Source organism: Pyxicephalus adspersus, chromosome 11 (genome assembly GCF_032062135.1).
Source record: "Pyxicephalus adspersus chromosome 11, UCB_Pads_2.0, whole genome shotgun sequence".
Lineage (NCBI taxonomy): Eukaryota > Metazoa > Chordata > Amphibia > Anura > Pyxicephalidae > Pyxicephalus > Pyxicephalus adspersus.
This window is the reverse complement of record NC_092868.1, coordinates 5,099,618-5,113,928: the sequence shown is the minus strand read 5'-3', so window position 1 is coordinate 5,113,928 and position 14,311 is coordinate 5,099,618. Positions and strand designations below refer to the sequence as shown.

General features: G+C 37.7%; 1 protein-coding gene across 1 annotated transcript; it reads right to left on the bottom strand.

Annotated features, from left to right (window-relative positions):
* Positions 1-491: 491 nt before the first annotated feature.
* On the bottom strand, positions 492-6,124 carry LOC140340921 (phospholipase A2 inhibitor and Ly6/PLAUR domain-containing protein-like). Its single transcript, XM_072426369.1, has 5 exons — positions 5,922-6,124; positions 2,931-3,044; positions 2,441-2,590; positions 1,166-1,306; positions 492-746 (listed from the first exon to the last, which is right to left on the bottom strand). Exons 1-5 carry the CDS (start codon positions 5,971-5,973, stop codon positions 553-555), a joined length of 651 nt encoding a protein of 216 aa, XP_072282470.1. The 5' UTR covers positions 5,974-6,124; the 3' UTR covers positions 492-552.
* Positions 6,125-14,311: the final 8,187 nt, after the last annotated feature.

Sequence of the window (14,311 nt, the reverse complement as noted above, 5' to 3'; positions counted from 1 at the left end):
CAAATATTTCAATGGGTGAGGGGTTTTTTTTCTTGTTTTTTGCAAATGAAGGCCTCAAACACAAGTACTCATACATAAAAATAATATAAATAAAAATATAAAAAATATATATATATAATGAATGTTATAAAATATAAAAACATGGGAACACCCCAAGGAACCAACATGAGGAGGGATCCTTGTTTTCCAAAACTATTGTTTGCTTTTATTCTCTTTTAGGCGTCAATAATAAGCACACACACATATGAACAGTATTCCACTTTAATTTAGAATTTTTGGGGGCTGCCTTTTTTAACAAAAGTGAAAGAAAGAAAGAAAGAAAGAAAGAAAGAAAGAAAGAAAGAAAGAAAGAAAGAAAGAAAGAAAGAAAGAAAGAAAGAAATAAGATATTACAGAAAGAGAACAGAACAGGAATTCTGGTGGTGGTGTCTAATGAAGTGTGCTGCCACAATAGCCAGGAAAGAAAGAAAGAAAGAAAGAAAGAAAGAAAGAAAGAAAGAAAGAAAGAAAGAAAGAAAGAAAGAAAGAAAGAAAGAAAGAAATAAGCAGAACCTAGAAGACATTCGCCATAATGGAGGCGGTGACCGTTATAAGTAGCGTTAGGGCAGAATATAACGCAGTGCATGCGCTGCATTTAATAACTATGTTTGTCTTGATTCCACCAGATTCCGATTTCTGCTCTTTCAGCTCACAGTAACTTTTTGAGGCGCATCCACGGACAGATGACTTCTGTTTATTTGATCCAGCTGAAATATAAAAAAAAAACGTAAAACTGAAAATAATGAAAAATATGAAAAAATAAAAATTTGGTATTAGGAAGATTTACACCCACTAAATAAAGGAGAAAGGGAGGAAAAAAGAAGAAAAGAAAGAGATAAAATATATTAGAGGATAAGAGCAAGAGAGAGAGAGAGGGAGAGGCTGATATGAAATAGCAAAAGGAGATGTGAAACAGAAAGAAAATGAGAGAGAAAAAAAATAAAAAGGGGAAAAGCAAGAAAAAAGGAAAACATTGGCAAACGGAATGACAAAGGGAAAAGAGGAGAAAAAAGAAGAAGAGTATGACAGAGAGACAAAGGAAGCAGTGAAAAGAAGAGTAGAAGAGAGAAAAGATGGAAGGAGGGGGAGGAATATAGGAAGAAAGCCGTATGCTTTGCACTCTTACCTGTTATTATTGAATTTTGCGTAGCGCACTTTTCCTCGTTCTTTGTGCAGTTCATGACCTGTTCGGATTTGCAGTCTGTATCGGTGCTAGACACACAATATGTGCAGGTTTTTGTTGTAAGATTAAAGTTAAAATCTGGCACTAAAAGAATAAAAAAAAAGGTAATGTAAGCTCCATATAATCACATAAATCAAGATGTAAGAATTTTTAATGTTTTACAAATGGCATTCCTGAACTAAAAAAAGAGATATGATGGCTCCTTAAAAATGATTCACTGATGAAGCCAAACAACGCGTCAAGAATGCATTTTGAATTGATGAGACTGTCTGTAGGAAAGGGTATTTGTTAAGCTATTGAAAGCAAAAAAAAATTTCTTTGTACAGATTTTTTTATGTTTTTATATAATAATGAATAAATTCTGAATTGATTTTAGGGATTTTCATTTGTTAAAGTTATTAATAAGATGGTGCCAAAAAAATCCCCAGTTGAAGGTCTGCGTTTTTCATATAAATTGCAGTTAAAAGAGTATGGGGATGTGGTACACTAATATATAACACTGCACAAAATAACAAAAGAGTAAACCCTATATGGCCAAAAGCATGTGGACCCCCAGGACTCGAATATGGAATACCAGTCGGGATAAATTGGTATGCCAGTTGGTAGCCAGGTCTTCTCCTCTAGCTCGAGTACCTGACCCTACAAATAATATTTTGATTGCATGGGTACAAAACCCTACCAACACTCCTTTATAAAAGAGTAAATGTTAGGATACAAGGGAGGAGTGTGGGGTGCAAAACCATATTATAGCCCATAGATTTGGGAATGAGGTGTCCAGCAAGCTCCAATGTATGTGATGGCCACATATCTACAAACTTGTATCCTTTAGACAAGATTATACTTGAAGAGGTCTTCTAATAGTCAAGAAGTGATAACAGCTCCAACATATAGGTGTAGGACTGTGCTGCAGTGGCAGAGCAGTGTACATCTCAGAACTCAGAAATCCTTTGGTGGCTCCCATTTATGAAATTAGCTTGATGTTTGCCCGAAGTTTATCTTTAAGGCAACATATCTTGGGGTAGGGTAGGACCCCATTGCTGACCTCCTCATTTGAAAATACCAATTGCCTTGCTTTTCAGCTAGAAATCTAAAGATGGCAGACGCCATACTTTCTTAGATTCCCCAGCACCAGTAAGAGATGAGTAACTACATTCCACTCTCCGCACCGGTCATTCTCTAGGTAGGTCATATCTATGCAGCCATATTCTTGATACGTACAAACAGGAGTTTTCGGTGTGCAACTGCTTGTGTCACAGCATGTGGCACTGAATCTGTATTTACTCTCTGGGATGGAAAACACTCCAGATTTATCACAGTCTCTTTTTCTCCCACAGCCTCTGATAAATTGCTTTCTTTCACCGTTTTTTGCTAAAAAAGAAAAAAAAACAGAATTAGACACTTTTATTTCCAAAGCAGGTACTTTTCTTTTATAGTAAAGGAAGTACTTTTATAGTATAGAAAGTTTTTTATATAGAATAAACATCTAATTTTTTACGGGATTATTATCTCAAAATAGTTTTTGCCCTTTTATACGGTTTCTTCGGGGGTCGGACAGTCTATAACACCATTAGCCAATACGAATGCTCATATGATGATGGTGTCAGGGGCGGTCCCTTAAGTATTAGTAGAGACAGTGAGGCATAGTACACTGCAGGGAGAGCTAATGTAAAATTAAATATCAGGTACATTCTTTTTCCATGTAACTTACTCCATGTTGATTGATATATAGATATGCAAACAAGATTTGAGGCACATTTTAAGGCAGAACTACCACAAGAGGTTGAGGTTGTGGTTAAACACTGAGCGCAGGAGATGGCATAACCTGCAATGGAAAAAGAAACATTGTTACTTTATGACAGTAGGGGCATTACATTTTAGGCAGATGTGAAAAAAATGCTAAATTTATCATCATTTCACCAATATAAAGTTTAATTGCTTATTCCTCAAAACTTACACAAAAACAAAGTGAGCTAAGAGAAGAAAACTCGAAATACAATTAATATTTGGTGTGATCACCCTTGGCCTCCAAACCATCATGAATCCTTCTAGAGCCACTTGGACAAAGTCCGGGATTTTGTAGGATTATAGTGAAGTTTATGATTACCTATTCTACCAAATAGGTGGTGATGATCATCATATGTAGGTTGTCACACAGTTCTAAACTAAAACCAAATAGGGAGGCTGAAACCTGGGTGAGGAACATCCAAACTCTACTACCAAGGTGATATTGTAAAAGACAGGTCATTCACCATGGCAAAACTGAGCACAGCAATGTAGGTACTACATCAGCAGGATCTATCCCAGGTTTAGATTTCAGAGCAGATTGGGGTCTCGACATGTGCAGTTCAAGCTCTTTTGAAGAAGCACAAAGAAACAGGCAATGTTGACGACTGTGGACACATTGGTTGGCCAAGACCAACACATCATGCGTTTTTCTCTTGGTACTTCCCTTTCCCTTCCAAGTCAGAAGATGTCTAACTGAGCCATCAGCAGGAACCTGCATAACCCAGCCACACCAATCTACTGTCCGGAGAAGTCTGGCCAGTAGAGGTCTTCATGGGAGAACTATGGCCAAAAAGCCATCCCTCGGACATGACATCAAGACCAACCCATCATTCTTACTTGGTACTTCCCTTGGTAATTCCCATTGCTTCCAAATCAGAAATCTAGCTGAGCCATCTGCCCAGAACTGACAGAAATCAGTGGGACCCAGCTATACCTATCTATTCTCCAGAAAAGCCAAAAGAGATCATCAAAGAAGACCTGTGGCCAAAAATCCTACTAGCAGATTTTTATGAATCATGCAATATCTTCATGGAGGCAGCTGATTGTTCCAAAATGTATACTACATCAGGACAACAACCCCAAACATACAGTAGCTGATACCAATCCAGCATGGACAAGGAGAACAGGGTGACACAATGATCCCCATTCATCCAATTTCCCATCCTAGCATTTGATATGGTGGCCTCATTTGATTTTACAGCCAAGAACTTTTTGTGTATAAACTATTACTCCAATTGATCCCCCATAGATTGGAGATGGACAAAAGTAGACATGTTTGTAGTCCAGCCATGGCTCCATCCATAGATACAATGAAGAAAGAGATGTTGACATAAGGGGACACGAAGTGAGTTGATTCTCGTCTCATACTTGCATCAGCGCTAGTATTGGATGAGAATGTACAACGCTCATCTGACGCCATTCATGAATCTATCCTTGCGGATCTGGAACGGCGAAAGATTTAATACAAGTGGGGTCCGTCATTCTCCCCCCTCCATAGAGCAGAACAAAGCTGTTTGTGCAGCGCTCGTTCAGGCTTTTATCATTGGAAAGGATTGTGAAAGATCCTTTCCAACTACAATTATTGAACGTGTGTATGTAGCTTTATTTGGGTGAAAATAAAAGGAAAAGAATAAAAGTAAGAAAATAAAAGCAGCCACCACACTAGTATGCTGCAATATATTATATTTTGGATTTAGTTCCAAAACTGGTTAACCCCCCCCACAAAAAAAAATAAATATGTTACAGTTTTCCCCCCAGACCCTTTTAGCTGGGCGCACCACCCAGCACTTTTCAGCTGTTTTGGGCAGTTTACTGAATAGTTAATTTACAATACAAGAATCAATACAGGGGCCACCACCAACCTATAGCTTCTTCCCACCCAGTTAAAATACATTTCTAGTAAAAAAAAACTTTACTACAAACAAAAAAAATTAAATAGTATTGTATTATATTTCACACCATCAGAAACCAGATCGTGTGACCGATATTTAATTTATTTTATTTTATTTGTAATTTTTATTTTCAGACATTTTTGTTAATATATATCTTCTATGACAATGGATAAACTGCAGTTTTTGTAGTTGGAAACAATCTTTTGTGATGTTAGGTGACCACTGGGTGACCACCCAACGATGTTAGGTGACCACTGTACAGATTCTCGATCCCAACCTTTCGTATCGGGCAAGAATCTTCTCATGTGTGAACGTATCTATCCTTATTGACAATCTTGCCTGTACTTTACTTAATATGTACATACAATTCTATTGTTTTTTTTAAAGTTTTAATATTATATTTAGTATTTCTTATTTTTTGTAAAATAAGATTGTAAAAAAATGCTCACAAATCTTCAGCCTAAATTATAAAAAAAATTAGCAAATAAATAAAATAATATTAAAAATATAAAACAATATTAACAATTAATTATTAAGACTGGCCACCATTATCAAAGAAACAAATATGTAATATAATAGTAAACATCATTAATAATTCATTCATCCACATTAAAATAAATTATTACCCTCATTTCATATTTTTAAAATTATATTTGCCCCCACGCAAATGTGTAAAGCTTTCCGTATTTTTCTACTTCTCACCACTCCTATTGTGTTAGTTCCCGCACCTACTAGATTGTAAGCTCTTCAGGGCAGGGTCCTCCCCTCCTGTGTCACTGTCTGTATTCGTCTGTCATTTGCAACCCCTATTTAATGTACAGCACTGCGTAATATGTTGGCGCTATATAAATCATGTTTAATAATAATAATAATACCATTTAAAGACTAAGCTATCAAGAAGATTAGAAAAATTAACAACTATGTTAAATAGAATAATATAATAATGGATGCCTATTACTGTCTATGTAACAAATCGATAACACTGATGACTGTCAATGTGGAAGAATTAAATGCAGACTCACCTGGTGCTAGAAGACCTGATAGCAGACACACAACTGCCAGTAATGAAGCCATGGTGAAAATGAGAAGGCATAGATCGCCCTGAAATGATACAGTTATTTATACAAAGATGATTCATTAATAATTAACTTCAAGGTATATGACATGATTGAACAGAAAATGTTGGGGTTGCACGGGCATTCTGATGTAGTAATAGAAATTATGGTTATTGATCAATTAAAGTGACAGATCTGTTCAATCTATGGAGGGAGGAGAATGAGCAGAAGGCGTCCCGCTGCGTCCTCCCTGTTCCCTGCAGTTAATAAGTGACTGGACAGGATAGCTGTACGGTCACCATAATTGCTGCAAATGTCTGCGGGACCCATAGGACAATGCTCCAAACAAAAAAAAAAACATGTGCTTTGTCCAAAATTACTATTAAAATATAGGCGGAAATTACTGATTTTTAAAACGTAGGCTATTGCAGATGCCAAACTTTTATGTAAATTGCTGGGGGAGCCAGGAGGACTAATAGGAGCATTTTTTAAGAATAAATTCAAAATTTTTTTAGGTATAGGCAATCAACAAACAAATGCATTTATATGGCAATAAAAAAGTTAATTAGCCTTCTGTTTAAATGTTCTTTATTAACATTCCAAGCAGTTTTTGACTTATGTGCGTGGAGTTTGCAGGTTCTCCCCGTGCGTGGGTTTCCTCCGGGTACTCCGGTTTCCACCCACATTCCAAAAACATGCAGTTCTGTTACCTGGTTTTCTACCAAAATTGACCTTTGACTGTATTAGACATATGACTATGGTGGGGACATTAGATTGTGGGCTCCTTTAAGAGACAGCTAGTGATTTGACTATGGACTTTGTACAGCACTGCATAATATGTTGGTGCTATATAAATACTGTGTAATAATAATAATAATATGACACTTTCACACTTTGCTTGGAAAACTATTTTATTATAATAGGCTGGGTGACAATAGCAGTAAAATAAAAAATAATTTAAACATCCTACAACCATGTTAGAAATGTTACCAAATGTTAAACATTGTATTGTTTGGTACTACAACTGTCACACACAGGCTGTTATATTATAATAGGTCCAAACAATGTGTGAACGTGTCACATAGGAGAAAAACTTATTTGGATGCTAAGGAAGGACATTTTAGTGTTAATTAACACTTCAATTTGACATTTTTTTTTGGTTCCCTATACCTACATTGATTGAAAAATGCTCCTATAGATCCCCCAATTCCTTAAGCTACATACACACTTCCAATTATTATCGTTGGAAAACGAACGACGAACGTTCATGCACGATATATATGAACGATCGTATAGCACCGATCCTGCACATAGAGTTAACGACACGATCGTTCGTAGATATTGTACACACAATAGATACGATCGTTTAAGCGATAGAGGAACTATGTGCACGACAGGAAAGTGAACGGACGTTCGTTCATCACGCATGCTCTGAACATGGACGATCAACGAACGACCGTACACACGAACGATGGTCAATGATCGTCGTCCAATCCGATCCGTCGGTCCGGTCGTTCGTTTCCAGCGACTTTCCTCGTTCGTCGGCGTCGTTGGTTACTTTTTTACGAACGATTTTTTGCCCAATCGATCGTTCGTCGTTCGATTGGAACGATAAAAATTGGAAGTGTGTACGCACCTTTAGAGTTCCCTTAGAATTCTTTAGAAAATACAATGTAAATCCTTCCAATTTTGTAGAAAATACTATGTTCAGGGGCTTTGCAATTAACATAATATTGTTCAGCGCTGTGTAATATGTTGGTGCTATATAGATCCTGTTTATTAATAATAATAAATAAAAAGGTAGGTAGCCGCTAATATCCTACATTTAAAAAATCATCAATTCCTGACTATATCTGATTGTTAATTTTGAGCGAAATCACATGCTTTTTACATTTTTTGTTTTGTGACATTGTTCTGTAGGTCTCCCAGACATCCCCAACAACAATGGTGAAAATTAAACCCTAAAATCTACGAAATTTTGAGTTTACTATTGACTACAGTGTAAAATGTCATTTGACAATAAACAAATGCCTAGATATTTTGAAGAATAATTAAATGAATTTTGAATGGGTGAATTTTACGAGCATAAGGCAAGGAAAATGGAGCAATGGGGAAAAGTAAACCTTAAAGAGAAAAATATTAAAATGAAAATAGGATCGAATCCACAGGAGAATAAAAAAATAAATGCCCCCCTGATTTTTGCCTAGGATGATCATGAAAGTTCATGTAAATCTAATATCTGAATATACCATAGGAAAGTATTTGATTTTAGATTTTTGTATGTCTTTCCATATTCTAAATTATTAAAATAAAATAAAAAATGTTTTATATTAGTGTGAGTGTATGAAATTTTCTGACACTTGATAAGATCACCAACCTCAACCCAAGTAGGTAAGTGAGCAAGGAAGTTGATATTTGCTGTTTAGATTAAAGGCAGCCTAAAAATAAAAAAAATTGCCAGGTGTTTTGCTGTTTGTTATATTATTATTCATCCTTTATCTGATTTTATGCTTTTTTTATGCCGAATGTATGATTTAGTTATTTGAAATGTATCTATGTAATTGAATGTATAGAAAAAATATGAGAGCATGGAAAACATTGTCTGGAGCCTTGGACTGATGCCAAATTAGGTTGTTACTCGGGTAATTATCAAATCATATCATAGTGCATTAGACAGATCAACATCTGCAGTTTTGTAATATTATTTTTTATGATACAGATATGAAGAGACTTGCTGTGCAGGGGACAAAGTTTCAATTTGCACAACATGTTAAATTACAGCCAACACAGAAGTAGCAATCTATGTGGGTTACTTATTTTGCAACCTGAAAGTTGGAATTGTATTCATGATAAATAAAAAAAAATAATAGCATAAAATAGAAAGAAAAAGATATACTGCATTAAAAATTCTAAAAATCTTTAGTTCACAGATTAACATATAACATGATTTTCAGTCATACTTATACATTTTGTTTAAAGAGGAAAAACTTGCAACCTTATACTGTGACTTCAAATCTATGGGGCAATACAATGAAGGGGAAAACACTCCCTCAATGGTCTGTGTGGTTATGGCCGATGTGGAGCAATTCAAGATCACATTTCACACCAGAAGCATTAAAGTTGGATTCCGTTGGGTCTAACAACTCTTCTCTCTTCCCTCTTTCTATGCATCTGCTTTATATTGCCTATATGAAAGTCAAAGTAAAACTGAAAACCTTTAGCAGCCCATTTTGATGAGGATTTCACAATGCACACAGCTACAGAGATCAGGTGGGGGGCTTGTATAAAAGATAATTTGCTGTTTTATCATAATAAGTGCTATATATGATCAAATATAAACCAATTTGGATATAAACTTTTCTTTTAACATTTGTAATCCGAAAAAGCAGGAAAACCACATTGACTTAAGTATAAACCTAGGGCACAAAATACATCTGTCACTGCTAACATTCCAAACAGTAATCAACAGAAAAAAGAGGAAAAAGGGGAGTACTTTTTAGATGGTTAAGATCCATAATAATCCTTTGCTGGTCATTATTGTGCAACAATATTATGTGCATTGTTGTTGGTCACCAATAAATGGCGCTGTGTCCTACAATGAAGTGTTACAAACTCTGGCTCAGGTGGCAAAAATCTGTTTTATGCTTTACAAGAGTGGCATCTAGTAGTGTGACCCAAATACAAATCAAACTTGGTGTTCTAATTGTCAGGTTAAAAAAAATCTGGGTTTATATTTGAGTATACACATAAATATTTGAACTGATATACTGGTTACATTTTTATTATACATTTTGCCAACAATGGGCTTTAATAATTTCAGGATTATTATGATTCTAGGCTCCCCAGTATTCATAAAGGACAGATGGAAGTTTAAAGGAGCTTGAGTTGCAAGTGGTGGAACGCCTGTTGTGGGTGGAGAGTGATGTGACAATAGGCCAATATATTGCAGATGTGAAATATTTTCCTCCTATGTTCTTGATAGAGGACAATCATAGGAGATTAAGTTATGTTCACCAGTGCCTCGGCAACCTATGTCGGCTCATTGTAGTTCCACTTTAACCCCTATGTTTCCTTTGTTTCCTTTGCCTTTTCAAAGCAATGAATAAAATATTTTAGAGACTTGAATGAAGATTTAAAGCACTTGAACATTCTCTTATGTAGACTAAAATCTGGGGGTCTTCTGGGGGGGGGGGGGTTATTTGTGTGACATTCATTAAAACATTCTCAAGTGGAAAGTCAACTACTACCATTGAAACACATAGACTTTCAAGAATCCCCACAAGGGAATGTTTCAGTGGATGTCAGATTCCTTGATTTATAAATACTCCCCTTTGTGACCTGAGTGATTCAAGAAAACAAATTTTATAAAAGCCACCAGTACAGTTTTTCATGTCCTGGTTGTCTGACTATGTCAGATAACCGCCTCTTCTGCAGTATCTGCTATGATGAGAATGAAATCTACTCGTTCTACAATCTACAATGTAGGTCAATGTTTAATACTTATCTCTGGGTTTATGGTATTCTCTGTGGGTTTATTTTAAATGCAGCCTGGAAAATATGACCAGGCTTCTACTCATAGCCCGAGTTCCATCAGATTTTGATTTGCTAGGAAACTGGAGGGCAAAGGTTAGGGGTTCGGTCGTGGGTAGGTCAGGCATCAGATGGAGGGATTTAGTTTACCCACTGGGCAGAAGGATTAGGGGGTAAACACTGGGCAGAGGGTTTAGAGTATGCACCGGGCTGGGGGGCTTCAGTTTAAGCAGTGGGCATGGGGGTTAGGGTTAGGTGCCTGGAAAGAAGGGGTTATTATTAGAATGTTAACCAAGAAAAGGGTAAGATTAGGCAACACTGTGAGACTTCAGCACTGGAGGTAGCAAAATCTGATGGAACCACAGAATATAGATGAAATATTGCAACCTAGCAGTTATATATATATTTATATGCCAGGCAAGTACACAGTTTTAAAGGGACATACAAGGGGGTGCTGGAAAGTTCCCAGCTTTGCCCTAAAAGAAGAGAGCCAGAGATATGAAATAACACATATCACATTTAACACATTTCAACATATTCCCCCCTGAGACTGATGCACTTGGTACAGCGTAGTTGCAGCTTTTATAGACCGTCATCTGTGGCGTCAGAAATGTCCTCAAAACGCTGCCCCTTCAGGTGTTCCTTCAAATTCGGGAACAGATAATAGTCTGAAGGGGCCAGGTCAGGTGAGTAGGGAGGATGGTGGACCAATTGGAACCCAGGGTGTTCAATTTGGCAGCCACAACGTTGAACGTGTGCACAGGTGCATTGTCCTGCAAGAAAAGGATCCCTTTGGTCAACTTTCCACAGTGTTTCATCCTAATTGCCTCCTTTAGATGGTCCAGGAGGTTGGCATAATACTCCAATGATACTAGAGCCCTGAGGTAGGAAGTCCACCAACAGAATACCGTCTATGTCCCAGAAAAAGGACGCCATGACTTTTTTGGACGATTTCTGGGTTCAGAACTTCTTCGGCCATGGGGACCCGCTGTGGTGCCATTCCTTTGACTGTTCCTTGGTTTCAGGATCATGGATGTGGAGCCAGGTTTCATCCTCAGGCACTAACCTAGCCAAAAAGTCCTGGCAGCTTCACAATGGGCCAAAACAGCTTTGGATGCTTCAACGCATTCCTCGGCACCCACTTTGATGAAAGCTTGCGCATGTCTAGGATAGTGGTGATAACAAACCCAACACACTCCCTTGAGATGTCAAGTATCTGGGCTATCTTTTTTGCGGATATTCACGGGTTCTCAATAATCAGCTCATGGACATCGCAGGCTGCCGGGTCAGTTGAAGTTTGAGGGCGCCCACTGTGGGGCTCATCTTCAACGGTGAAATGCCCAGTCTTGAAACGAGATATCCAGGTTCTGACAGTGCTGTAGGAAGGACACTTCTCTCCCAGTGTTTGTGACATCTCAGTGTGAATGTCCTTTGCTGACTTTCCCTGGAGAAACAAAAACTTCATGACGGCCCATAACTCCAACGACGTGAAACTTGCTTGTACCTCTGCCATCACAGCTTCTCACTAAACGACAAAACTGTTTTAAGAATCCCAAAGACCTGATATTTGCACAGTTACATACTAAGATATTGGGCTGTCATATGCCCCCACACTCATTTTTCTATTTCATCTGGAATGGGGCAAAGCCAGGAACTTCTCAGCACCCCCTCATAGAGCATACACTTTTTTAAAGTAATACAGTGCCGAAATGCTAAACCCTTCCTTCACTTCTTTTGCCTCCATCACAGCTGCTGAAAAATACCCAGGGCCTAAGGAAAAATGGTAACATTAGACCATACCCATGTGGCAGAAGAGAAAGTGAGAAGGAAAGAGAAAAACAGAGGATCCAAGAGAAGGACAGAAGGGGAGAGAAGAAAGAGGAGGGAGGGGAAAAGGAGAGAGAGAGAATGAAAAGAGAGGAAAAGAATGGGAAAGAGAGGAGAGAAGAGGGATAGAAAAAGGAGAGGGAAAAAGACAGGATCGAGGAGAGAGAGTAAGATAAGAGAGAATCCAGGAGCGAGAAAGGAGAGGATGAGGAAGAGAGGGGGAGAGGAGAGAGAGAGAGAGAAGAGGGGGAGTGAGAAAAGAGAGAGAAAAAGAGAGGATCGAGGAGAGAGAAAGAGAGAAGAAAGGATCGGGTAGACAGAGACAGACAGAGGAGGAGAAGAAAAGGAGGGGTGAGCGAGAAAATAGAAAGAAAAAGATAGAATTGAGGCGAGAGAGAGAGAGAGAGAGATAAAAAGAAGAGAGAATTTAGGAGAGAGAATCAATGAGAAAAAAAACAAAAGTAGAGGGAATTGAGAAGAGAGAAAGAGAAAAGAGGATCAAGGAGATATGTAGAGAGAGGGTGTCAGTTGTCCCTTCCTGTTGTCCTGATACAGGGGAGTAAATGTTGTCACCTTAAGACAGGAAATGTGTTATTATTTGAATCAGCAGGTCAAAAAGAATTTTAGCATGTGAAAACAAATTAATGCATCAAGCACATCTAAACATTTGTATTTTGGATTTAGATCCCTTTTATAATATGAGGTTCATATAAAAGCCAAAAAATGACAGGTCTGCTTTAATAAAGAAGTAATGCACAGGTTAGGACACAAGGACACATGTTAGGGTTCAAGATACAAAAATTATTTACCAAATTCCAATAGAAGGCATGGGATTCAAATTTCTGATAATTTGGATGAACTGGCAAATGTTATACTAATCACAAATATTAGTCCCATTAGCTCAAATTTAGAAATGGAAATTGGTCCTTTCACCAAAATGATATGCGGACTAATTAGTCCTATGGTGCAAAGATTCCGGCTCCTATTCAAGGAAGAGACACACAGGCTCCTTTGATGGCTAAGGTTTTGCCTTGTCATTCATTGCTAATACAGGATTTTATACCATGTTTTGTACTGATATTTTAGTTTTCATATATGCATAAATAACAGTTTAATTGTAAATGTATCTTAATTTGTTGAAAGTCCCTAAACTATCTGACCATGTATGGGGGTAAGACATGTATAAAGTCTTGGTATTAATAGTATAACTTAGCAAAGTGAATAATCACCATGCAATGGATGCTTCACTTAGCTTAGCAAATGAGATGCAGCTCTGTTGACTTCAGGCATCCAATCACATGCATCGAAAAAATCCTGTGTTTTTTAGATTTCCTTGCACGTGATTGGGTATTCTTTACAGAGTGAACTATTGCTGCATTTAGTTAGCTAGGTTCATATCACCATTAAAGGTGATAATAAGCCTTGGTAAGTGAACAGTGTGTAGCCCTTTGGTAAATTAGCTCCGAAGGGTGTCAACCAGGATGCTTTATATCATCCATTAAGTTCATTGGGTCAAAAAGCTGGGGTAATAAAAAAGATGGGTGGGGGATGGGTTCACATCATTAGCATTAGTACATCATCATCAGCACAGTCATATCCGGGCACAGATCCAAGGATAGGGAAATTCCTGTCTGTCTGAGATAACATTGTCCACCTACCATGGAGTTGTGTATGGTAGCCAAATCCTGTAAAAAACAATAATTATTACTGATAATTATCCATTTTGAAACGGTGCTCCGATAGCAATTCTTGCCAAAGCATTGCCTTAAAGTGGCCCTCCTTCCTGTCATATTGTATAGTTACAGCTGCTGTAGCCGTGATTTCATTAATGAAGAGCTGGCTTTGGGGTTTTCTGTGAATTAGGCATCTGTGAAGCCCCCCAATCGCTACTCAATGAGCCCTGGGTTCGAGGCTGTCACCCCTGGGATGGAAGCCATCACACCAATGGGGTAGAATCTGATTGAGCGCAGTTTGTGCCTGGACAGCCTAAATTTCATGAA